Source organism: Tachyglossus aculeatus, chromosome 21 (assembly GCF_015852505.1).
Source record: "Tachyglossus aculeatus isolate mTacAcu1 chromosome 21, mTacAcu1.pri, whole genome shotgun sequence".
Lineage (NCBI taxonomy): Eukaryota > Metazoa > Chordata > Mammalia > Monotremata > Tachyglossidae > Tachyglossus > Tachyglossus aculeatus.
The window spans coordinates 13445868-13471778 of NC_052086.1; the positions used below are offsets into that span (position 1 = coordinate 13445868).

Here is a 25911-nt window from a genome sequence, read left to right on the forward strand (position 1 = left end):
TCCGGCTGCGGGGCCGTCACCCTTTAAGGCCCAGAGAGATAATCCAGGCGCGCGTGCCCTCCCCCCCACCCCGTCCCCTGCCCGCTCCCCGCCCTCCGCCCCAAGGGATCACCGGCCGCCGCTGCCACCACCGGCTCCCCCGAACCCCGGGCCGCTCAGGAGTAGAAGTGGGAAGAGCCGTTGAGGATGTGGGAGGCGACGCTGGTGCTGCGACTGAGTCCCCCGGGCCCGGGGCCCGGGCCGCCCCCGTCCCCGCTGCCCGAGGCTGCCCGGCGCAGGGGCTGGGGACTGTTCCTCAGGAGCAGCAGGGCCCCGGGCCGGGGCGGCCCGGCCGCCGGCGGGGGGCCCAGCCAGGTGGGCGGCCCGGGGGGCACCAGCAGGGAGGGCTGCCGCCAGGCCGGCGGGGGCATGCCCGGCGGCGGGGGGCCGTGGCTCCAGTGGGCGCCGGAGCGGGGCACGGGGCGCGAAGGCCAGGCGGGGGCCGGCGGCGGGGCGGGGTAGCCCTGGGCGGCGGCCTCGGCCGGGATGCCCCCCAGCGCCATGCTGGAGAAGCCCAGCCGCATGCTCTCCGCGTCGAAGGCCTCGATCTCCCGCGCCTGGCGCTCCAGCAGCCCCCGGATCCGCTCCGACCGTCCCGTCTGCAGGGCCAGCAGCTCCTCTTCCACCTGGGCCGCACGGGGTCAGGGGAAGGAGGAAAGGGCTGGGGCCGGGACGAGGACTAAGCTCTCCGTCACCTCGCCCCGTCCTCCCTCACCTCCCTTGTGTCCTTCTCCAGCCCAGCCCGCACCCTCCGCTCCTCTGCCGCCGCTCACCTCCTCACTGGGCCTCGTTCTCACCCGTCCCACCGTCGGCCCCACGTCCTCCCCCCGGCCCGGAATGGCCTCCCTCCCAACATCCGCCGAGCTCGCTCTCTTCCTCCCTTCAAGGCCCTACTGAGAGCTCACCTCCTCCAGGAGGCCTTCCCACACTCAGCCCCCTCCTTCCTCTCTCCATCCCCCCCCGGCCTTACCTCCTTCCCTTCCCCACAGCACCTGTATATATGTATAGATGTTTGCACGTATTTATTACTCTATTTTACTTGCACATATTTATCCTACTTATTTTGTTAAAATGTTTTGTTCTCTGTCTCCCCCATCTAGACTGTGAGCCCGCTGTTGGGTAGGGGCTGGGATTTGAACCCGTGACCTCTGACTCCAAAGCTCGGGCTCTTTCCAGACTGAGCCCCTTCCTTCCTCTCCCCCTCGTCCCCCTCTCCATCCCCCCATCTTACCTCCTTCCCTTCCCCACAGCACCTGTATATACGTATATATGCTTGTACATATTTATTACTCTATTTATTTTACTTGTACATATCTATTCTATTTATTTTATTTTGTTAGTATGTTTGGTTTTGTTCTCTGCCTCCCCCTTTTAGACCGTGAGCCCACTGTTGGGTAGGGACTGTCTCTATATGTTGCCAACTTGGACTTCCCAAGTGCTTAGTACGGTGCTCTGCACACAGTAAGCGCTCAGTAAATACAATTGATTGATTGATTGATTGATTTCCAATGAGCCACGCTACTAAGCGCTCGGGACTGTGAGCCCGCTGTTGGGTAGGGACCGTCTCTCTATGTTGCCACCTTGGACTTCCCAAGCGCTTCGTCCAGTGCTCTGCACACAGTAAGCGCTCACTAAATACGACTGATTGATTGATTGATTTCCAATGAGCCACGCTACTAAGCGCTCGGGACTGTGAGCCCGCTGTCGGGTAGGGACCGTCTCTCTCTGTTGCCACCTCGGCCTTCCCAAGCGCTCCGTCCAGTGCTCTGCACACAGTGAGCGCTCACTCAATACGATTGAATGAATGAAGCTCGGCCCTGCGGCCGGGCCCCCCGGGGCCCCCTCCGTGCCCCCCGGGGCCCCCTCCGTACCCCCCGGGGCCCCCTCCGTACCCGTTGCTCCAGCAGGGCCCGCCTCAGCGCCACCCTCTGCTCCAGCTCTCGGGCCTCCCGCTCGTGCTGGCTCTCCGTGCGGATCTTGATCTTGCTCTGGTAAGCGTTGAGCAGCTCCAGCTCCTGCTGCAGCTGCAGACGCAGGGTCTGAAATTCCGACTCCTGGGTCTCATCCAGGCGAAGCTGCAGCAGAACCGGGGTGGGGGTGGGGGGGGGTGGGGGGCGGGGCCCAGGATGGCGGTGGGCAGAGGCAAGCGGGACCCTCTTCACACCCGATCGATGGCTCGCTCTCGGCTTCAAGGCTGTCCATCCATCCCCTCGCCCCCTCCTATTTCCCATCCCTTCTGTCCTTCTCCAGCCCATCCCACACCCTCCACTCCTCTGCAGTCGCTCACCTCCTCACCAGGCCTCGTTCTTGCCTGTCCCGCCATCAACCCCCGGCCCACGTCCTCCCCCTGGCCCAGAATGGCCTCCCTCCCCACATCCGCCAAGCTAGCTCTCTTCCTCCCTTTAAAGCCCTACTGAGAGCTCACCTCCTCCAGGAGGCCTTCCCACACTGAGCCCCCTTTTTCCTCTCCTCCTCCCCATCGCCCCCCACCCTACCACCTTCCCCTGCCCACAGCACCTGTACATATGTTTGTACAGATTTATTACTCTATTCGTACATATTTACTAGTCTTCTAGACTGTGAGCCCACTGTTGGGTAGGGACTGTCTCTATATGTTGCCAACTTGTACGTCCCAAGAGCTTAGTACATATTTACTAGTCTTCTAGACTGTGAGCCCACTGTTGGGTAGGGACTGACTATATATGTTGCCAACCTGTACTTCCCAAGCGCTTAGTACAGTGCTCTGCACACAGTAAGTGCTCAATAAATACGACTGAATGAATATTTACTATTCTATTTATTTTGTTAATGATGTGCATTTCTAGACTGTGAGCCCACTGCTGGGTAGGGACCGTCTCTATATGTTGCCAACTTGGATGACGATGATGATGGCATTTGTTAAGCACTTACTATGTGCAAAGCACCGTTCTAAGCGCTGGGGGGGGGGATTGCAAGGTGATCAGGTTGCCCCACCTGGGGCTCACAGTTTTAATCCTCATTTTCCAGATGAGGTAACTGAGGCCCAGAGAAGTGAAGTGACTTGCCCAAAGTCACCCAGCTGCCAATTGGCGGGGCTGGCATTTGAACCCGTGACCTCTGACTCCAAAGCCCGGGCTCTTTCCAATGAGCCACGCTACTAAGCGCTCGGGACTGTGAGCCCGCTGTTGGGTAGGGACCGTCTCTCTATGTTGCCAACTTGGACTTCCCAAGCGCTTAGTCCAGTGCTCTGCACACAGTAAGCGCTCAACAAATACGATTGAAGAATGGAGCTTTAATTCTATTTGTTCTGTCGACTTGACACCTGTCCGCATAATACTAATAATAACGATGGCATTTAATCATCATCATCATCATCAATCGTATTTATTGAGCGCTTACTGTGTGCAGAGCACCGTACTAAGCGCTTGGGAAGTACAAGTTGGCAACATATAGAGACAGTCCCTACCCAACAGTGGGCTCACCGTCTAAAAGAGGAAGCGCTTACTATGGGCAAAGCACTGTTCTAAGCGCTGGGGGGGGATACAGGGTGATCAGGTTGTCCCACGGGGGGCTCACGGTCTTAATCCCCATTTTACAGATGGGGTAACAGAGGCCCAGAGAAGTGAAGCGACTTGCCCAGAGTCACCCAGCTGACAAACGGCGGAACTGGGATTTGAACCCACGATCTCTGACTCCAAAGCCCGGGCTCTTTCCACTGAGCCACGCTGCTTCTCACGTTTCGTTGCCCGTCTCCCCCTTCTAGGCCGTGAGCCCGCTGTCGGGTAGGGACCGCCTCTATATGTTGCCGACCTGGGCTTCCCAAGCGCTCAGTCCAGTGCTCCGCACACGGTAAGCGCTCAATATATAGGGCTGAATGAATGACGGAGCGCGGGCGCTCGGGAGAGCACGCTCCCGACGGAGTTGGCGGGCACCCTCCTCCTCCTCCATCCCGAAACCCGGGCGACGGCGGCCGCCCCGCCGGGGGGTCTCACCGCCTGGGAGCTGAGCATCTCCGAGATGGACTGGTCGTACTGCTCGGCCAGGATGGCCAGCTTGCGGGTCTGCTCCTCCTTGAGCCGCTTCAGCAGGCCTTTGTGCTGGGCCTTGGGCGTGCCCTCCAGCAGGTGCCCCCTCAGGGCCTTGTACTGCCGCGTCTGGATCTTACACGTCTCCTGGAACTGCTTCTTGATCTGCAGCTCCTTGGACTGCCGGGCGGGCAGCGGGACAGAGACACGGGGAGGGGGAGAGAAGCGGAAACCACGTTAGACGGACAGGGAGCCGCACGCGGACGGGGGGGACGAAGAACCGGCCGCGGGGACGCCCGCCAACCGCGGGCGGGGAACAACGCGAGCCGGGCCGAGATCCCGTTACGACGAGCACGAGGCCGGGGGGAAGGAGACAAGGAGCCCGGAGGCGGCGGGGAGACGTCGGGTCGCTTCAAACGGGGGTGGGGGGGACCCCGTCTAGAGGGACGCGGGCCGGACCCCGTGGCTCTCCGGAGCGGAGAGGAGCGGCTGCCGCCTTGGGGGACCCTAACTCCCTCTCCTCCCCCTGGGGTGCCGGTCACCGTCTCTCGAACCCATCCCGCTGGTCATGAACCATCTCGCCCGGCCCGCCTGGAGACCCAACTCCACGCTATCCCTCCTCTTCCCCGTCTCCCCACGCTCCGCCAACTCCAGGGTCCCGCCGCCCCCTCACAGACGGCTTTCTCCTTCTCGGCCCGACCCCCCTTCTCCGCCCGTCCTCCGTCGGAGGGAGCTTCCAACCGCCCCCCGCCGCTGCCCTGTGGGGCCTCGGAAAGGGTCGGGGCTCGGCTGCTACGGGTAGGGAATGAAAGCGCGGATGACGAGAGGAGGTGAGGAGGATGAAGGAGAAACGAGAGGGCGGGCGGTGGCGGGAGGGCTTGGAAAGCGAGGAAGGTCGGGGAAGGGGGCAGAGGCGCCCGGGACACCCTCGACGGCTAACCGTCCCGACGGTCCGCACGGAAGGGGGCAGAGCCGAGAGCGGGAATACCGTTCCGAGGTGCGAAGCAGGGAGGGAGGCACGGAGGAGGCGGCCAAACCGGGGGGGAGGGAACGTGTGGAAGGAGGAGGCGGTTCTGACGGGGAAGGGGCCGGCCGGGGCCCGAGTAAACTCTGGAAGAGTACTCAACGGGGCCCGGAGGACGGGGAGGGGGCGAACCGGGGCCCACGGGAGCCGGGTGGGATTAAGGGGGCTTTGGGGAGGGGAAGGGGGGCAGTAGGACAAAAGCAGACCAGGCAGCCAGGGGCAAGGACAGTTCCGCTCGCATATTTTATTTGTCTTTGCTTTGGCAGGGGGAAGGGAAGGGAGACGGGGAGAAAACAAAATTGAAGGGGTGGGGGTTGGGGGGGGGGAAGAAAACCAAAAAACCAAAACATTCCCACCTTAAAAAAAAAACCCTCCCAAACCTGCATGAGGAAGCTGAGGGGTAGCCCCCAGACCACGGAGAGGCAATGAATGAGGATGAGAAAGCCATCCGCGCCCACACGCGCGCAACCACTCACACGAACACCCACACGAGAGCGGGGGGGACATCAATAACTTAGGGAGGTGGCTGGGGAGGGAGGGGGGGGATATAAATAAGTGGTGGTGGTGGTGGTGGTGGTGGTGGTGGTCCTCCCGGGGGACTAAGGTGGAGGGGAGGGAGAGAGCTGGCTGGGAATACTGGTCGCCTCCTGCCCGATTCCCTTCAAGCTTACGGTGGGGCGTGGTGGAGGGAGGAGGGAGGGATGGATAGGGAAGACACGAGGAGCGAGGGAAGGAAGGAGGAACCCCCGGGGAGCTCCTCTCCATTCCCACCCGGGACCCGAGGGGGGGACGGGGACGGGAGGGGGCCGTTAAAGTGCTGTGTCTCGGGGTCTCGGGTCACCTCCAGGGCGGGGGCGCCCGGGCCCGGCGGGTGCGGGGGCGGCGGGCCGACCCCCCCCCCCGGGGACCGGCGGGCGGGGGGAGGCGCCGGCTGGGCGGCGCTGGTCCCGGCCCAGGAGCCGCGGGATCCGGCTGGGCCGCTCCCCCCGCAGCAGGCCCCAGCGCGCCAGGAGGCGGACCGCGTCGGGGGGCAGGCGGGCGGCCAGGCCCCTGCCGGCCCCGGCCAGGCGGCGGTTGAGCCCCCCGCACAGGGCCCAGGCCCGGCCCAGCAGGGCGCGGGGCCCCCCGGCCGGGCCCCGGCGCGGGCGGCGGGCCCCGGGCACGGGCAGCCGGCTGCGGAAGCCCTCCTTGTTGGTCTTGGGGTAGAGGGCGAAGAGGCCCCGGTCCCCCACGGCCCCGCAGCCCTGCAGGGCCCGGAAGACGGGGGGCGGGAGCCGCAGCAGGAGGCGCAGCCAGAGCCTGGAGCCCGCCTGGCGCAGCCGGGGCCCCCCGGCGCCGCAGCCAGCCGCCGCCCGCCGCCGCCGCCGCCGCGGCCCCCAGGGGCAGGGGCAGGGCCAGGCCCGGGCGGGCCAGCAGCCAGGCGGCGCCCAGGCCCAGGGGCACCCCGGCCAGCCCCCGCCGCCAGCTGAGCCCCAGCACCGCCGCCAGGGCCGCCCCGCACGCCAGCCAGAGGAAGAGGCCCGGCGGCAGGAGGAGGGCCGTGCACAGGAGCAGGTAGGAGGCCCCCAGGCCCACCAGGCCCACCTCCAGGGCCAGCAGGGCCGCCTGCAGGCCGCCCCCGCCCTGAGCCGCCAGCAGCGGCAGGAGCAGCAGCAGCAGCAGGGGCAGCAGGGCCGCCGAGGAGCCCACCGCCAGCGACAGGCCCGCCAGGAGCCCGTGGGTCAGGAGGCCGGGGAGCCGGGGCGCCGCCGCCGCCGCCGCCACCGGCGGGGGGGCCTCCGGGGAGGGGCAGCCGTCCCCGGGGGCCCGCGGGCTCCCGGCCGGGGCCCCCTCCTCCTCCTCCTGCTCCTCCTCCTGCTCCTCCGGGACCGGGGCCAGGGCCGCGCCCCGGGGCCACCCCGGCTTGGCCTCCTCGCCCGCGATCCTCCACTCCTCCTCGCACGGCCTCCACGCCTCGGCCCCCTCCCGGCCCACGATCCTCCGTTCCCCGGGGGCGGGGGGGGGTCCCGTCCGGCCCCGCCGGCCCCTCGTCTCCCGGAGTCCTCCGTCCCCCGGGGGTCGGGGACGGGGCCGGCGGCGGCGGCGGCGGCGGCTCCTCGGCCTCCTCCCCCACGATCCTCCGCTCCTCGGGCCCCAGGGAGGCTCCGGCCTCCACTTCCTCCTCCTCTCCCAGCATCCACTGCTCCTCCTCCTCCTCCTCCTCTCCCGGAACGCTCCGCTCCCGGGCGGCGACGGCGGCGGCGGCGGCCTCGTCCCGCGCTCCCGGGATCCGGCGCTCCGGGGCCGCCTCCTCTCCGGGCGTTGCGCGCTCCCGGGCCGCCTCCTCCTCTCCCAACGTGCTCCGCTCCTCTCTCGGGCCGCGGCTCCTCTCCTCCCCGGCGGGCTGCTGCTGCCGTCGCCGCCGCTCCCGCTCTTCCTCCTCCCGCTGCGGCGGCCGGGGGCCGGGATCTGGGACCCGGGGAGCGGGGGCCGGGGGGGCCTGGGGCTCGGCGGCACGTACTTTGAGGCTCTTGGGCTGCTGGCGGACCTGAGCCGCGTGCTTCTGGCGCAGCTCCTGCTCGCGCCGCTTGTTGTACTCCAGCTGATTGCCCAGCTCCGTCTGGTGCTGCAGCCGGGTCAGCTCGGCCCGCGTGCGCTGCACGGCCTGCAGCTGCCGGGCCTCCAGCTCCCGCGACGCCTCGTGCTGCCGCAGCAGCAGGGCGCACTCCAGGTCCTTCTGCGTCTGCTTCTTGTTCAGGTCCTGGGAGGGGCACGGCACGGTCAGGGCCGGGGCGGGGGCACCGAGGGGACGGGGCGGGGGGCGGCCAGCCTCACGGAGGCGGCCGACGCGGGGGGACTTCAAGGAGGGCAGGGAGGGGAAGGACTCGAGGACGCGGGGAGAGCCGAGGCGGAAGGGGAAGATGGGGGACGGGACGGGGCGTGGGGAGCCTCACCGAGGCGGCGGACGTGGAGGGATTTCAAGAAGGGCAGGGAGGGGAAGGACTCGAGGACGCAGGGACAGCTGAGGCGGAAGGGGAGATGAGGGACGGGACGGGGGGCGGCGAGCCTCACGGAGACAGCGGCCGTGGAGGGATTTCAAGAAGGGCGGGGAGGGGAAGGACTCGAGGACGCAGAGAGAGCTGAGGCGGAAGGGGAGATGGGGGACGGGATGGGGTGCAGGGAGCCTCACAGAGACGGCGGCTGTGGAGGGATTTCAAGAAGGACAGGGAGGGGAAGGACTTGAGAACGCAGAGAGAGCTGAGGTGGAAGGGGAGATGGGGGACAGGATGGGGCGTGGTGAGCCTCACGGAGACAGCAAACGTGGAGGGACTTCAAGAAGGGCAGGAAGGGGAAGGACTTGAGGATGCAGGGAGAGCTGAGGTGGAAGGGGAGGTGGGGGACGGGACGGGGGGCGGTGAGCCTCACGGAGACGGCGGCCGTGGAGGGATTTCAAGAAGGGCAGGGAGGGGAAGGACTCGAGGACGCAGGGACAGCTGAGGAGGAAGGGGAGATGGAGGACGGGACGGGGGGCGGCGAGCCTCACGGAGACGGCGGCCGTCGAGGGATTTCAAGAAGGGCAGGGAGGGGAAGGACTCGAGGACGCAGGGAGAGCTGAGGCGGAAGGGGAGATAAGGGATGGGATGGGAAGGACTCGAGGACACAGGGAGAGCTGAGGCGGAAGGGGAGATGAGGGACGGGATGGGAAGGACTCGAGGACGCAAGGAGAGCTGAGGCGGAAGGGGAGATGGGGAACGCGATGGGGCGTAGGGAGCCTCACAGAGACGGCAGCTGTGGAGGGATTTCAAGAAGGGCAGGGAGGGGAAGGACTCGAGGACGCAGAGAGAGCTGAGGTTGAAGGGGAGATGGGGGACAAGACGGGGGTGGTGAGCCTCACAGAGACAGCAGACGTGGAGGGACTTCAAGAAGGGCAGGAAGGGGAAGGACTCGAGGATGCAGGGACAGCTGAGGTGGAAGGGGAGATGAGACGAGTCGGGGCGTGGGGAGCCTCACGGAGACAGCGGCTGTGGAGGGATTTCAAGAAGGGCAGGGAGGGGAAGGACTCGAGGACACAGGGACAGCTGAGGAGGAAGGGGAGATGGGGGACGGGACGGGGGCGGTGAGCCTCACGGAGACGGCGGCTGTGGAGGGATTTCAAGAAGGGCAGGGAGGGGAAGGACTCGAGGACGCAGGGAGAGCCGAGGCGGAAGGGGAGATGAGGGACGGGATGGGAAGGACTCGAGGACGCAAGGAGAGCTGAGGCGGAAGGGGAGATGGGGGACGGGACAGGGGGCTGCGAGCCTCACGGAGGTGGCGGCCGTGGAGGGATTTCAAGAAGGGCAGGGAGGGGAAGGACTCGAGGACACAGGAAGAGCTGAGGCGGAATCCTTCGGAGAGAAAAGGTGATCAAGAAGGGGTGGGATCTGGAGGAAGAAAGGGGAGGGATGGGCGGGCGGAGGAAGGCGGGGTGCAGAAGAGAAACGGTGGCTTCACGGGGAAATCGGGGCGGAGAGAAGCAGGAGGAGGCCAGGTGGACAGACACAGTGGGACACGGTGGGAGAAGACAAGCCCAAGATGGAGAAGGGAAGGTTGTAGATAGAGAGAGAGAGAGAGAATGAAACCCTGGAAGCGGGTGGCTCGGGCGAGTGAGGGGTCGGCCGGGCTGGCCGGGCACGGAAGCTGGCTCCTCTGAGCCGCGCCGGGGGGCCGGGGGGAGCGAGAGCGAGCCTGGGAGAGCGGGACGGAGGGGTGGAGAGGCCGGGAGGGGAGCGGGCAGGCGGGGCGGGCCGGGCCGGGCCGGGCCGGGGCAGGGGGCCTCACCTCCCGCAGCAGGTCCTGGTCCAGGCTGTGCCGGGCTAGCAGCATTTTGCGCTTGTACTGGCGACACTGCAGCTCGAAGTACTGGCGCTGGCGCCGCAGCAGCCCGGCCTCCTCCTCCGCCTGGCACTGCTGCAGCTGCTCCTTCTGCCGCAGAAGCCACTCTGCCTTTTCCCGCTTCGGTGTGCTCGGATTCTCCTGCAACTCCTGGGGCGGGGGCCGGCTCGGGTCAGGGGGCCCGTCCCGCCCTGGCTTCCCGGGATCCCGCCCGTCGTTCGTCCGGTCGATCGTATTTACTGAGCGCTTACCGGGCGCGGAGCACCGTCCTAAGCGCTTGGGAGAGGACGCCACGACAACGAGAGGACGCGTCCCCAGCCCACAACGAGCTTACGATCTAGAGCACCCGTCCACACGCTTTGTTTTGTTGTCTGTCTCCCCGTCTAGACTGTGAGCCCATCATTGGGTGGGGACCGTCTCTAGACGTTGCCGACTTGGACTTCCCAAGCGCTTAGTACAGTGCTCTGCGCACAGTCGGCGCTCAATAAATATGATTAAGTGAATGGAGACAAGCTCCCAGTCTGGAGTCCGTTCCATCCCCTTCCCCGGACATGGCCCGGTCTAAGCGCCTCTTCGGAGCCCCCCATGTCCACTCCCCCGACCCCCAAGTCCCGCGGCGGTCCCTCCGCGTGGCACCTCCCCGGCCCGGCCGCCCCGTCGGTGGGATCTACGGAGCGCTTCCCCTGTGCGGAGCACCGTACTATAAGAATAATAACGACGGCATTTATTAAGCGCTTACTTTGTGCAAAGCACTGTTCTAAGCGCCGGGGAGGTTACAAGGTGATCAGGTTGTCCCACAAGGGGCTCACAGTCTTCATCCCCATTTTACAGCTGAGGTAACTGAGGCCCAGAGAATGGCGATGATGGCACTTGTTAAGCGCTTACTATGTGCGAAGCACCGTTCTAAGCGCTGGGAGGGGATGCAAGGTGATCAGGTTGCCCCACCTGGGGCTCACAGTTTTAATCCCCGTTTTCCAGATGAGGTAACTGAGGCCCAGAGAAGCGAAGCGACTTGCCCAAAGTCACCCAGGGACTGGGATTTGAACCCGTGACCTCCGACTCCAAAGCCCGGGCTCTTTCCAACGAGCCACGCTACGAAGCGCTCGGGACCGTGAGCCCGCTGCTGGGTAGGGACCGTCTCTCGATGTTGCCAACTTGGACTTCCCAAGCGCTCAGTCCAGTGCTCGGCACACGGTAAGCGCTCAATAAATGCGATTGAATGAATGAATGAGTACATTCCCAGCCCCCGGCCCAGCCCACCTCCTTAAGCTGCTCTTTCCTCAGCTTGTACGTGCGTTTCTGGGCTTCCAGCAGAGCGGCCAGCTCCTTCTTCTGCTGGCCCAGGATGTGCTGCTGGAATTTGCGCTCCTCGGCCTGGGCGGCCCGGGCCTCCTTCTCCCCGATGGCCTGGTGGCGCCGGGCCAGCTTGTCGGCCTCGGCCCCGAAGCCGGCCCTCTGGGCCTCCAGTTCCCGCTGCAGCCGGACGCCGTGCTCCTCCCGCTCGCCCCGCAGACGGGACTCCAGCGCCAGGAGCTGCTTCTGGTGCTGCCGCCGCATCCGCTTGTAACCGCTCAGCTGCTCCCGCAGAGCAGAGTCCTGCTCGTGCTCCTGAATCTGACGGCTCACCTGGACGCGGGAGGCGGGGAGGGAGGGAGGGAAGGGCGTCAGAGCCCGCTCCCGGTCCCTCTCCCCATCCCGGAGCCGGGCGCCCCGCTCCCGGCTCACCAAGGAGGCGGTGCGGATGGTGGCGAAGTGGTCCCGGTTGCGACAGTACGCTCGGCGCCGGGCGGAGGACGAGGAGGAGGCCGGGGGAGGAGGCGGCTGGAGGGGCCCCGGAGACGGCTCCGGCTGGTAAGGATCATCGTACAGGTTTTCCGGGCCCTGGAGGAACAGGGAGGGAGATTGAAGAGCGAAGGGTGGGCACGCGGCCTGAGACCCTGGGGAGACCGGGGAAGGACCCGAGAGGGCCAGCTTCATTCATTCATTCAGTCGTATTTACTGAGCGCTTACCGCGTGCAGGGCACTGTAATAAACGCTTGGGAAGTCCAAGTCGGCAACATATAGAGACGGTCCCTACCCAGCAACGGGCTCACAGTCTGGAAGGGGGACACAGACAACCAAACGTGTAGACTGGTGCCGAAATTTGGGCTTAATGGGCCCGACCTCTCCCGGCCCATCCGGAGGCCCCGCTGGCCCGTCCCAGCTCCGGGCGGCCGGGCCCGGACAAATGCCGGGCTTCCTCTATTCAGAGCCCTCTCCTCTGGGAAGGCTGGGATAATAATAATAATAATAATAATAACGATAGCATTTGTTAAGCGCTTACTACGTGCAAGGCACTGGTCTAAGCGCTGGGGAGGTTACGAGGTGATGAGGTTGTCCCACGGGGTGGGGGCTCACGGTCTTCATCCCCATTTGACAGATGAGGGAGCCGAGGCCCAGAGAAGGGAAGTGACTCGACCCAAGTCACACAGCTGACAGTTGGTGGAGCCGGGATTTGAACCCAGGACCTCTGACTCCAAAGCCCGGGCTCTTTCCACTGAGCCACGCTGCTCCCCGCCCCCGGCTCCCCCAACCCCCCCTCGGGTCGGGGGAGGGTCTCCCTCTCCGAAGAGAGCGAGCCAAGAGCCCCAGGGGAGGGGGCTGCGTACGGGCAGGCGGTGGATGATGGAGCTGTGGGAGGTGACGGTGTGTTCGCCCTCCTGCATCATGGCCATCTCGCCGGCCTCCGGACCGTCCTCCTCCTCCTCCTCCTCTTCCTCCTCCTCTTCCTCCTCGTCCTCGTCCTCTTCCTCGTTGTCAGAGGCGTCGGCCAGGCTGTTGACCGAGCTGCTCTGGCTGGAGGCGCTGATGGACATGCTGGGCACCGAGTGGCTGCTCTCCAGGCTGGTGAGGGTCCCCGCCCGGTGCAGGTACGGCTCCGGCTCCTACGGGGAGAGGACGGGTGGGACTCGCACGGGTGACCCGCGGGACCCGGAGCAGGGGGAGGCCCGGGGACGGCCCTCACCTCCTCCTCCTCGGGGACCTCGGCGCTAGGCCCGTTCTGAGCCTCCTGGAACAAGATCTTCTTCATCTTCCGGTACTGCAGGTTGTCCAACTCCCGCACGGCGTCCTTGGTCCTCTGGATCAGGTCCATGATCACCGTGGGAGGCCGATCGCGGAGAACAAACCGGTGCTGAGGGAAGCGTGGGGACGGTCAGGTCCCCCGCCGCCGAACTCCGGTCCCCCTTCCCACGAAACCCGGAGCCCAAGGCTCTTCTCGAAGATCCTGCTCCCGGAGGACGGTGCCCCGTCGCCCTCTTCCGCGCTCGGAGCCGGATCCCCTCCTGGAAACCGAGCATCCTCCCCCCGGCCCGGCGCGCCCCCCGAGAACCGGGCCTTCCCGCCTCCGATCGCTCAAAACCGCACCTTAAGCAGCACGTCCGAGGTCGGTCTGTCTTGAGGGATTTTCTGGAGACAGGAATCCACAAAATTCCGGAAGTACTCGGACCTGGAGGGGTTGCGAGGAAGAGGTCACGGGCTGGCAAGCGGGGGTCAGGGACACCCGGCCCTCCCAGGGGGTGGCGGGACCTGCGGACGTGCCCCTTTCCTCACCAGTGTCCGGACTGGAGCACGGGGGACTCGTTCTGAGCAATGTGGTATAAGGCACTCATCGCATTCATGTTAAATAGGGGTGGCTTCCGCTCCGCTGGGGAGACAAAGATGGACAGACAGAGAGAAAAAGAGGGAGACTGAGGATGGGAAGACAACAGGCTGGATAGCGTTGGGGTGTGGGGGATATATGGATGGGAAAGCCCAGGAGGGAACCGAGATTTGGGGGGAGAGAGGGAGAGAGAGAGAGAAAGGGGAACGCACAAAGAAAGGCAGAGGAAAAGAATGAGGGGGAGGGAGTTGGGTGAAGGAGGACCCGCCTTCGGCCTTCTTCCGTCCGGCTCCTTACCCAGCTCGATGCACGTGATCCCCAGGGACCAGACATCCACCTTGCCGTCGTACTGGCCCTCATCCATAGCCAAGATCACCTCAGGAGCCATCCTGGGGGCAAGAGGGGAGGGGCTCTAAGCGGGAAGCTCGTCGTGGGCCAGGGAACGTGTCTTCCGACTCTGCCGCGCTGAATTCTCCCGAGCGCTCAGCACGGTGCTCGGCACGCAGGACGCGCTCCGTAAATGCCACCGATTGAAATACCATCGATCGTGGCTACGGCGTCCCTGATTTCACCTCCCTCTGAGACCCCCGCTGCTCCTAACCCCTCACGTCCTCCGTTCGCTCACATTCACTCTCTCGTCTTCTCTCCCGCCTTCCTTTTCCCTTCCCTTCCCCCCATGGCTCCTCACCAGTACGGGGTGCCCACAAAAGAGTTGGCAGGCGCCATGATGGAGGCTGAGCCAAAGTCTCCCAGTTTCACCAGCCCTGGCTCCGAAAGCAGAATATTGCCAGCTTTCACATCCCTGCCGGGAAGGAGAAGGAGGTCGGGGGCGTGCCGGGGCACCTCAAAGGTCAAATTCAGGCTCGAGAGAACAGTCGGGATCAGGGGGCGGGTACGGACCGCGTTCCAGAAAGCCGAGGCCTATCGGGATCGGGGGCTTGGCGGAGGTCCGGGGGTTCTGCTCGGGTCAAAGGGCGAGGGAGGGGGTTGGGAGCCACGGAAGACTTCAGGTTGGTACCTGTGGATCATGTTGTGGGAATGCAAATAGGCCAGCCCCTGCAGGGCCCCGTGCGTCACGGCTGCGATCTCCACCTCCTGGAGGGGCTTCTTGTGCACTGGGAAGGCCAGGGAGAGAGCCCGGGTCAGAGGGACCCCCGCTTCTCCTCGTGGGGCTCCAATGAGACCCCCAGCTCCCCCCCGCTTGGAAAAGAAGGAATGCAGGAAAAGGGAAAACCCGGCTTCGTGATTCCAGAGCCAATCCGTGGGTCATCCCGGCTTCCCAGCCGTCCCCGCGGGGACCCCAGGGGCTGCCCTCGGAGCAGCCGGACTTCTGGGTCCAAGGGATGGAGGAACAGCGAGCGGGAGAGCCGGGGAAGCCCCCAAAGGACACCAGGAAGTCCCCGAATCCCCGGGGGCTTTAAGGTTCCCCCTCCCTCTTGACCGTTTGGTAGAAAAACAACGAAATCAGAAGAGACGAGAGGGAGGAAGCGGGAGGCCGACACCATAAGCTCTCACGGTGAGCCACCCAGCTAGCGCTTCCCCGGCTGTCTCCGTCGGCCCGCTCCTTCCCGCCTCCCTTTTTCCCCACCCGGAGCCCAGGATCACTCACTCACCCTCCAGGAGGTCGGAGGCAGAACCCAGGCAGTACTCCATCACCAGCTGAGGGAGGGGTCAGAGGTCAGTAGGTCACTTTCACCCCCTGACCCAGCCCCCGAGGAGGAAGGAACGAAGAAGAAAGGCAACGACGAGAAACGCTCTCTCATCCCGAGAAAGAACAGGTCAATTCGGCGGAGAGGATCAGACGGAAAGGAGGGGAGGGAAGGACCCGGGGGGAGAAAAAGACCCCCGTTTGGGCCTGAATGACCAGGAGCCGGGCTCGGCCGGGGGCGTCTAGGGGTCACGGCGATCTAGCTTGAAGGCTGAGGCGGGGGACGCGGGGCGGTGGGGATGGGCGTCCAGGCTCACCCAAGCCGTGTGCTCCCTCAGGTAACAGCCCCGGTACTGAATGGTGTTTGGATGCCGCAGCTTCTGCAGGAACCGCACCTCCTTGATGATGTCCTGCCACTTCTGAGGAACCGTCAGAGCAGGGGGGGGAGGGAATGTCATCCAATCCATCAATCAATCGCATTTACCGTTACTTTTATTTTCAATGGCATGGGCTACGTGCCAGGCACCGTACTAGCTGGGGTAGATAAAGACGAATCAGGTTGGGCGCGGTCCACGCCCCACGTGGGGCTCGCCGGCCCCCGAGAAGCCGCGTGGCTCAGGGGAAAGAGCCCGGGCTTGGGAGCCAGAGGTCAATCAATCAATCAATCAATTGAGCGCTTACTGTGTGCAGAGCACTGTACTAAGCGCTTGGGTCGTGGGTTCTAGTCCCGGCTCCGCCAATCGTCAGCTGCGTGACTTTGGGCGAGTCACCTGACTTCTCCGTGCCTCAGTTACCTCAGCTGGAAGACGGGGATGAAGACTGGGAGCCCCACATGGGACAACCTGATGACCTTGTACCTCCCCCGGCGCTTAGAACGGTGCTCGGCACATAGTAAGCGCTCAACAAATGCCATCATCATCATCATCCCCGTTTGGCAGAAGAGGTAACCGAGGCCCAGAGAAGTAAGAGCGGCTTGCCCCGGGTCACCCGTCAGGTATGTGGCGGAGCCGGGTTTGGAACCCAGATCTTCCAGCGTGGCTCAGTGGAAAGAGCCCGGGCTTTGGAGTCAGAGGTCGTGGGTTCAAATCCCGGCTCCGCCACTTGTCAGCTGGGTGACTTTGGGCAAGTCACTTCACTTCTCTGGAAAATGGGGATTAAGGTTGTGAGCCCCACATGGGGCAACCTGATCACCTTGTATCCTTCCCAGCACTTAGAACAGTGCTTTGCACGTAGCGAGCGCTTAACAAATGCCATCACTATCATTATTATATCTTCCGACTCCCGGGCCCGTGCTCTTCCCATCAAGCCACACTGCCTCTCTGCTTATCGAGCATTTACTGCGTCGGAGAGAGCACCGTACTAAGCTCTCGGAGACTAAGGATAACGGGGTTGGTAAACACCTCCCTTGCCCACAAGGAGCTCATAGTCTAGAAAGGGAGAAAGACGTTAATATAGACAAACCGAGTACGGCTACGTACGGAAGCGCTGTGGGGCTGAGGGTGGAGTGACTACCTGTATATATGTTTGTACATATTTTTTACTCTATTTATTTATTTATTTATTTTATTTGTACATATCTATTCTATTTATTTTATTTTGTTAATATGCTTTGTTTTGTGCTCTGTCTCCCCCTTTTAGACTGTAAGCCCACTGTTGGGTAGGGACTGTCTCTATATGTTGCCAATTTGTACTTCCCAAGCGCTTAGTACAGTGCTCTGCACATAGTAAGCGCTCAATAAATACGATTGATTGATTGATTGACTGATTGTTTGACTATCAAGCGTTTAAACGTCTGCCGACCGATACCCGGGACCCCTTTCCTCTACCTCTGCCCCACCCGCTTCCTCCTACCCACCTCATTCGATTGCTTCCCACTGTAGGACATCTTCTTGATGGCAACAACTTCGCTGCTCCGGACATCCCGAGCCTGGAAGGGCGGAGGTGGGTTGGGAAGTTGGGGGAGAGGGTTAGGTGGGGGCAAGCGGGAATGTGGAATCGGTGGGTTGGGTTGGGGGAGGAGGGGAGAAACTGGGGTGGGGGCAGGCCCTCTGGAGAGGAAGAGGAGGGTGGGAGCAGGAAGGGATGACGGGGGGGGGGGGCCCACTCACAAAGTACACAGCCCCAAAGCTGCCGTGGCCGATCTCCCGCAGGTCCGAGAAGAGCTTCTCAGGGTCATCCTTGAAAAAGAGTTCAGCCACGTCGGGGTCCTTCAAGCTCCCGGCCCGGCCCCCTGCGGGCATGGCGGTCCCCGAGGCCACGGGGAGCGGGGCCCGGCCTGGAGAACACAGACACACACACACAGACACACACACACACACACACACACACACACACACAAGGAGCCTTCAGACCTCCGGACCGCGCGCGCGGCCCTCCCCGCACGGACCCTTCGGGGAAAAGAAAAAAAAAACACGCGCTCGGCACGGGATCCGCACAGCGGAACTGGAAATGCAAACTCTAGACTGTGAGCCCACTGTTGGGTGGGGGCCGTCTCTCTATGTTGCCAACTTGGACTTCCCAAGCGCTTAGTACAGTGCTCTGCACACAGTAAGCGCTCAATAAATGCGATTGAATGGTTTGGTTTTGTTCTCTGTCTCCCCCTTTTAGACTGCGAGCCCACTGTTGGGTAGGGGCCGTCTCTCTATGTTGCCAACTTGGACTTCCCAAGCGCTTAGTACAGTGCTCTGCACACAGTAAGCGCTCAATAAATGCGATTGAATGAATGAATTGTTTGGTTTTGTTCTCTGTCTCCCCCTTTTAGACTGTGAGCCCGCTGTTGGGTAGGGACCATCTCTATATGTTGCCAACTTGGACTTCCCAAGCGCTTAGTGCAGTGCTCTGCACACAGTAAGCGCTCAATAAATACGATTGATGATGATGATGATGAATGAATGAATGAAAATGCCCCTGGTTTGGGATCTGTGCCTCAGTTACTTCATCTGTAAAATGGGGATGAAGACTGGGAGCCCCACATGGGACAACCTGATCACCTTGTAGCCACCCCAGTGCTTAGAACAGTGCTTTGCACAAAGTAAGTGCTTAACAAATGCCATCATTATTATTATTATTACTGTATAGGGGAGCATGGGAAAGGGAAGGGTGGGGGAAAGAGAACTCCATCAGAGGGCCAAAAACGGGGTGAAAATTAGGCAAATGCCAGAGTTTGGAACCCTTCTCAAACTATTGGGACCCCAGTCACCAAACATCCGGCCCTGGGGGTCCCACCTCGCTCCCAAAGGCTATTCCTTGAATATCTATCTTCCTATCTTTTAGACTGTGAGCCCACTGTTGGGTAGGAACTGTCTCTATATGTTGCTAATTTGTACTTCCCAAGCGCTTAGTCCAGGGCTCTGCACACAGTAGGCTCTCAATAAATACGATTGATATCTCGCTTCCCAACTCCCGGCTGGGAATCCCAGGTGACCCGCCTCGGCCCCTGGTTCTCCCCCCTCACCCTCTGGCTTCCCACCTCCCTGCCGGCATGCGGACGCACGCCCGCGAGAGGGGCAGGAAATAGCCGGGCCGGACACGGTGGAAATCCGGCCATTGTTGGGATTCCCAGCCCCAGCCCGGTGGGACCAGAGACACAAAGAGAAACTGAGGGGTCAGGATCCAAACTGGAACTGGGATTTAGCTCCATTTGCCCGGGCCAGAGTTCCTCTCACTCTGCTCCCCCTCGACGTGCCCGTTCTGTTCCAGAAAGACCGCTACTTCCCAAAGCAACAGGTCGGCTGACCCCCCTTGACCCCTCCTAAAGACGCCCTGCTTCGATTCACGTCTCACCACTACACCTGTCAGGTCATCTCAAATCTTCCCGTTTTCCATTCCGCCGTTCCCCCAAATTCCAAGTCAGCGCCCTGGCAATCCCCACCGATGGATGGCTACCCGCACCTCCTAGCCGGTCACCACTTCTCCATGCCCCCCGGGAAAGTCACGGGCCCCATCGGGAAAATCCTAGCGGAAGAGATACTTCTCGGGGAGATCCTGGGGATTAAGACTGCGAGCCCTACGCGGGACAACCCGATGACCTTGTATCTACCCCATCGCTCAGAACGGGGCTTGGCACATAGTGAGCGCTAACAAGTACCTTCATCGTTATGAGCCCTGCTGAGAGCTCAAGGCCCTGCTGAGAGCTCACCTCCTCCAGGAGGCCTTCCCAGACTGAGCCCCTTCCTTCCTCTCCCCCTCGTCCCCCATCCATCCCCCCATCTTACCTCCCTCCCTTCCCCACAGCACCTGCATATATGTATATATGTTTGTACATATTTTTTTTTACTCTAGTTATTTAATTTATTTGTACATATCTATTCCATTTATTTTATTTTGTTAGTATGTTTGGTTTTGTTCTCTGTCTCCCCCTTTTAGACTGTGAGCCCACTGTTGGGTAGGGACTGTCTCTATATGTTGCCAATTTGTACTTCCCAAGCACTTAGTACAGTGCTCTGCACACAGTAAGCGCTCAATAAATACGACTGATGATGATGATGATGATGATGTCTACCAGGGTGCAGCCAATTCCTTGGCCGGATCACCCTGGCATGGGAGAGGCTATTTCCCCAAGGTTGAGGGGGGTCGGCTTCATCTGAGCCCCAGGATGGAACTGCCTTTCAATCATAAATTCATTCCATCGTATTTATTGACGCCTTACTGTGTGCAGAGCACTGAACCGAGCGCTTGGGAGAGTACGACATAGCAATAAATAGACACACTCCCTGCCCAAAATGAGCTCAGTCCAGCGGGCTTGACATTCCCTGCCCCGGTTCCCCTTCCCAATAATAATAACAATAATGATGGTATTTGTTAAGCGCTTACTATGGGCCAAGCACTGTTCTAAGCGCTGGGATAGACACAAGGTGATCAGGTTGCCCCACGTGGGGCTCCCAGTCTTCATCCCCATTTTGCAGAGGAGGTCACGGAGGCACAGAGAAGTGAAGTGGCTTGCCCAAGGTCGCACAGCCGACAAGTGGCGGGGCCGGAATTCGAACCCATGACCTCAGACTCTTAAGAATAATAATAATAATGGCATTTGTTAAGCTCTTACTATATGCAAAGCACTGTTCTAACCGCTGGGGAAGTTACAAGGTGGTCAGGTTGTCCCACTGAGGGCTCACAGTCTTAATCCCCATTTTGCAGGTGAGGTAACTGAGGCACAGAGAAGTTCAGTGACTTGCCCAAAGTCACACAGCTGAAAAGTGGCGGAGCGGGGATTTGAACCCATGACCGCTGATTCCCAAGCCCGGGCTCTTTCCACTGAGCCATGCTGCTTCTCGATCTCTAACACCCAACCCGAACCCCAGTCCCCTAACCCGAAAACCGGGGCCGCGGCGGAAGAAAGGCGGCGAGACCCAAGCCGACGTCGCCAGGGTTCTCCGGGAAGAAGCAGCGTGGCTCGGTGGAAAGAGCCCGGGCTTGGGAGCCAGAGGTCCTGGGTTCTAATCCCGGCTCTGCCACTTGTCAGCTGTGTGACCTTGGGCAAGTCACACAACTTCTCTGGGCCTCACGCAACTTCTCTGGGCCTCAGTTCCCTCATCTGTCAAATGGGGATGAAGACTGTGAGCCTCACGTGGGACAACCCGATCACCTTGTATCTATCCCAGCGCTTGGAGCTGTGCTTGGCACAGAGTAGAGAAGGAGCGTGGCTCAGTGGATTAAAATTGTGAGCCCCACGTGGGACAACCGGATCACCTTGCATCCTCCCCAGCGCTTAGAACAGTGCTTGGCATATAGTAAGCGCTTAACAAATACCAAAATTGTTATTGTTATTAGTTCAATACCAACATTATTCTTCTCTGGGAAAGAACTCGGGCGGAAAGCCGCCCGCCTTTCCCTTTTCCAAAGGGAGGGAAAGTTTCAATAACCAGAGCTGTTGGGATCGTTTAGGGAAGGACTGGCAGGGACGGGACGGGTGGGCCTGCTTCCCGTGGGGGTGTCGCCCGAAAAGGGAGAGGAGGGCCGGGTTCCAGGGGAACCCAAGGCCCAGATTCCCGGGGGGCCCGGCATTCGGGAATGCCACGAAAGCCAGGGCGGGCGGGAGAGGTGCCAAGACGCCAGGCCAGTTGTCGCTGTCCCCCCCGGGGGAAGCAGCGTGGCTCAGTGGGAAGAGCCCGGGCTTTGGAGTCGGAGGTCATCGGTTCAAATCCCGGCTCCGCCACTTGTCAGCTGGGTGACTTTGGGCGAGTCACTTGACTTCTCTGGGCCTCAGTTCCCTCATCTGTAAAATGGGGATGAAGACGGTGAGCCCCAGGTGGGACAACCTGATCATCTTGTAAACTCCCCAGCCCTTAGAACAGTGCTTTGCACATAGTAAGCGCTTAATAAATGCCATTATTATTCTTACGCGCTTAGAACAGTGCTTTGCACAGAGTAAGCACTTAATAAATGCCATTATTATTATTATTATTATGTGCTTAGAACAGTGCTTTGCACAGAGTAAGCACTTAATAAATGCCATTATTATTATTATTATTATGCGCTTAGAACAGGGCTTTGCACAGAGTAAGCGCTTAACAAATGCCATTATTATTATTATTATTATGCGCTTAGAACAGGGCTTTGCAGAGTAAGTGCTTAATAAATGTCATTATTATTATTCTTATGCGCTTAGAACAGTGCTTTGCACAGAGTAAGCACTTAATAAATGTCATTATTATTATTCTTATGCGCTTAGAACAGTGCTTTGCACAGAGTAAGCGCTTAATAAATGCCATTATTATTATTATTATGCGCTTAGAACAGGGCTTTGCACAGAGTAAGCGCTTAATAAATGCCATTATTATTATTATTATGCGCTTAGAACAGGGCTTTGCACAGAGTAAGCGCTTAATAAATGCCATTATTATTATTATTATGCGCTTAGAACAGGGCTTTGCACAGAGTAAGCGCTTAATAAATGCCATCGTTATTATGCACACCTCGCTCCGTGTCATCCCGAGGTGATGTCACTCGACCTCTCTCCTTCCCCTCCTCTAAAAAATAAAAAGGGGGAAGGGGGGGGAACCTGCAGCAGAGACAGGAACTGCAGTTCCCAGACGGAAAGCCATGCCAAGGTGCCACCCGGCCGGCGGCGGCTGCTGCACCTTTGCCCGGCTGGGGTTGCCAACTTGTCCTCTCCTAAGCGCTCAGTCCAGTGCTCTGCACCCAGTCGGCGCTCAATAAAGACGATGGAATGAATGAATGAATTTCATCGTCTTTATTGGGCGCTGACTGTGTGCAGAGCACTGGACTGAGCGCTTGGAAAGTCCAACTGGGCAACAGATAGACGGGCTCACAGTCTAGAAGGGGGAGACAGACCACAAAACACGTAGACAGGTGTCCAAATCGTCAGAACAAATGGAATTAAAGCTGGATGCACATCATTAACAAAATAAATAGAATAGTAAATACGTACAAGAGGAGTAAATCCGTACAAATATATCTACAAGTGCTGTAGGGAGGGGTCCCAAGCGCTTAGTCCAGTGCTCTGCACACAGTCAGCGCTCAATAAATACGACTGAAGGAATGAGTGAATGAAAGGAGGAGAGGAAAAAAGGGGGCTCGGTCTGGGAAGGCCTCCTGGAGGAGGTGAGCTCTCGTGGCTCAGTGGAAAGAGCCCGGGGTTGGGAGGCGGGGGTCATGGGTTCAAATCCCGGCCCGGCCAATTGTCAGCTGTGTGACCTTGGGCAAGTCGCTTCACTTCTCTGGGCCTCAGTTCCCTCATCTGTCAAATGGGGGTGAAGGCTGTGGGACAAACCCGATCACCTGGTAATGGTAATAATAATAATGACAGAAGCAGCGTGGCTCAGTGGAAAGCGCATGGGCTTTGGAGTCAGAGGTCATGGGTTCGAATCCCAGCTCCGCCCCATGTCTGCTGTGTGACCTTGGGCAGGTCACTTCACTTCTCAGAGCCTCAGTTCTCTCATCTGTCAAATGGGGATAATGACTGTGAGCCCCACGTGGGACAACCTGATCACCTTGTATCCCCCAGCGCTTTGCTTTGAACAGTGCTTTGCACATAGTAAGCGCTTAACAAAGCCAATTATTATTATTATAGCATTTATTCATTCATTCAATCGTATTTATTGAGCGCTTACTGTGTGCACAGCACTGGACTAAGCGCTTGGGAAGTAAAAGTTGGCAACATCTAGAGACGGTCCCTACCCAACTTAAGCCCTTACTATGTGCCAAGCGCTGTTCTAAGCGCTGGGGAGGTTCCAAGGTGGTGAGGTTGTCCCCTGGGGGGGGGCTCCCAGTCGTCACCCTCCCCAGGGCTTAGAACAGCGCTTGGCACGTAGTAAGCACTTAACAAATGCCATCATTATTACTCCCCCTTTTAGACTATGAGCCCACTGTTGGGTCGGGCCTGTCTCTCTATGTGTTGCCAACTTGTACTTCCCAAGCGCTTAGTCCAGTGCTCTGCACACAGTAAGCGCTCAATAAATACGATTGATTGATTGATTGTAGCAGGGCTTTGAACGGAGGATGTGTGGAGGGAGGGCCATTCCAGGCCCAGTGGGCGCTCAATAAAGACGATGGACTGAATGGCACTGGGGGGTGGGAAGGATGAGGGGAGGGGGTGCCAACCCCTGGAGTTGGCTTAGAACAGTGCTGTGCACATAGTAGGCGCTTAACAAATGCCTTCATCATCATCATCATCATCATCACTCACCTGGTGGGGGTCACTCCAGCAGCCCAGCCAGCGCCTCCTTCTCCTCCTCCTCCTCCTCCTCCTGGGATTGTCCAGCAGCTCCCAGGAGCTGGAGGAGGGGTCTCCACCGCCCCCCCCCTCCTCACCAACCTGTCCTCGTGGGGGGGGGGCGGGGGGAAGGGACCCCCCCCCCAAAGGGAGGGCAACCCCCAGGGACTGGAGGAACTGGGCAGCCCTGGAAATCCACCTTTTCTCCAGTGGTACCCAGGCCCCCACCTGAGGGCAGGGGGCTGGACCCCACCCCCCACCCCCTCTCCTTCCACCTCGCTCCACCAGGGAGAAGCCAGGGAATCGGGGGGCAATCCTGGATCCAGCCTCTCCCCTCACTTCCTTTCTTCCCTGCTGAGATCCCTTCCCTGTCCCTCTCTTCCCCCCAATTCCAAGATGGTAGCCAGGGGAGAGCGCGCATGCGCGGGCTGGAGCACAGCCCCGCCCCCTTCCCTCCCTCCCCCCCACGTCCTCGCGACCTCGGGAGAGTGCGCAGGCGCGGGGCCACGCGGATTTCCCCCTCCCCTCCCCTCCACCCGCCAGCCAATCAGCGACGGAGGGCACACGGGGGAGGGGGGGGAAGGCGGTCACGGCGCAGGCGCCGTCTCCCGCTTGTTGCTAGGGGAAGCTTGGAGAGGAGCGAGCTACTGCGCCTGCGCAACAGCTTGGATGAGGCGTCGTCGTGGGGGGAGGGAGGTGTCAATAAAAAGGCGGGAGAGGAGGGCAACCGGGAGAAGCAGTGTGGATCAGTGGAAAGAGCCCGGGCTTGGGAGTCGGAGGTCGTGGGTTCGAATCCAGCCTCTGCCAACTGTCAGCTGGGTGACTTTGGGCGAGTCATTTCACTTCTCTGGGCCTCAGTTCCCTCATCTGTACAATGGGGATGAAGACTGTGAGCCTGCTGAGGGGCAACCTGGAAAAGCATTGCGGCTCGGTGGAAAAAGCCCGGGCTTGGGAGTCGGAGGTCGTGGGTTCGAATCCCACCTCTGCCAACTGTCAGCTGGGTGACTTTGGGCGAGTCACTTCCCTTCTCTGGGCCTCAGTTCCCCTCATTTGTAAAATGTGAGCCCCCTGAGGGACAACCTGAAGCAGCATTGTGGCTCAGTGGAAAAAGCCCGGGCTTGGGAGTAGGAGGTCGTGGGTTCGAATCCCGCCTCCGTCAACTGTCAGCTGGGTGACTTTGGGTTCACTTCTAAGGGCCTCAGTTCCCCTCATTTGTAAAATGGGCATGAAGACTATGCGCCCCCCCGAGGGGCAACCTGGAGAAGCACTGTGGCTCAGTGGAAAGAGCCCGGGCTTGGGAGTCGGAGATCGTGGGTTCGAATCCCGCCTCTGCCAACTGTCAGCTGGGTGACTTTGGGCAAGTCACTTCACTTCTCTGGGCCTCAGTTCCCTCATCTGGAAAATGGGGATGAAGACTGTGAGCCCCCTGAAGGACAACCTGAAGAAGCATTGTGGCTCAGTGGAAAGAGCCCAGGCTTGGGAGTCGGAGGTCGTGGATTCAAATCCCGCCTCTGCCAACTGTCAGCTGGGTGACTTTGGGTTCACTTCTAAGGGCCTCAGTTCCCCTCATTTGTAAAATGGGCATGAAGACTATGAGCCCCCCTGAGGGGCAACCTGGAGAAGCATTGTGGCTCAGTGGAAAAAGCCCGGGCTTGGGGGTTGGAGGTCGTGGGTTCGAATCCCGCCTCTGCCAACTGTCAGCTGGGTGACTTTGGGCGAGTCACTTCACTTCTCTGGGCCTCAGTTCCCCTCATTTGTAAAACGTGAGCCACCTGAGGGACAACCTGAAGAAGCATTGTGGCTCAGTGGAAAAAGCCCAGGCTTGGGAGTTGGAGGTTGTGGGTTCGAATCCTGCCTCTGCCAACTGTCAGCTGGGTGACTTTGGGTTCACTTCTAAGGGCCTCAGTTCCCCTCATTTGTAAAATGGGCATGAAGACTATGAGCCCCTCTGAGAGGCAACCTGGAGAAGCACTGTGGCTCAGTGGAAAAAGCCCGGGCTTGGGGGTTGGAGGTCGTGGGTTTGAATCCCGCCTC

The 25911-nt window shown here is 60.7% G+C and overlaps 1 protein-coding gene across 2 annotated transcripts; it reads right to left on the reverse strand.

Moving 5' to 3' along the window:
- Nucleotides 1-105: 105 nt before the first annotated feature.
- Nucleotides 106-23958, reverse strand: TAOK2 (TAO kinase 2). Of its 2 annotated transcripts, XM_038763189.1 has the most exons (19): nt 23851-23958; nt 17315-17481; nt 17062-17133; nt 15524-15625; nt 15172-15217; nt 14577-14673; nt 14247-14360; nt 13856-13947; nt 13510-13603; nt 13324-13405; nt 12922-13090; nt 12567-12844; nt 11644-11799; nt 11179-11544; nt 9865-10068; nt 7568-7807; nt 4011-4223; nt 1932-2114; nt 106-665 (listed from the first exon to the last, which is right to left on the reverse strand). In XM_038763189.1, the coding sequence occupies exons 2-19, from the start codon at nt 17444-17446 to the stop codon at nt 156-158; spliced, it is 3150 nt and encodes a 1049-aa protein (XP_038619117.1). In that variant the 5' UTR covers nt 17447-17481; nt 23851-23958; the 3' UTR covers nt 106-155. The 2 variants fall into 2 exon arrangements, with proteins under 2 accessions (XP_038619117.1, XP_038619118.1); XM_038763190.1 differs by lacking the exon at nt 23851-23958 and having other exon boundaries at nt 156-665; nt 12567-12842; nt 12923-13090; nt 17315-17446.
- Between the last annotated feature and the right edge of the window lie 1953 nt (nt 23959-25911).

Coding starts and splice junctions, on each gene's coding strand:
- TAOK2 (XM_038763189.1), bottom strand. CDS start 17,446: ATGCCCGCAGGGGGCCGGGCCGGGAGCTTGAAGGACCCCGACGTGGCT. Junction 14,674..15,171: donor TGCCTCCGACCTCCTGGAGG/GTGAGTGAGTGA, acceptor TGGCCTTCCCAG/TGCACAAGAAGCCCCTCCAG. Junction 13,091..13,323: donor CCTCGGACGTGCTGCTTAAG/GTGCGGTTTTGA, acceptor CGCTTCCCTCAG/CACCGGTTTGTTCTCCGCGA.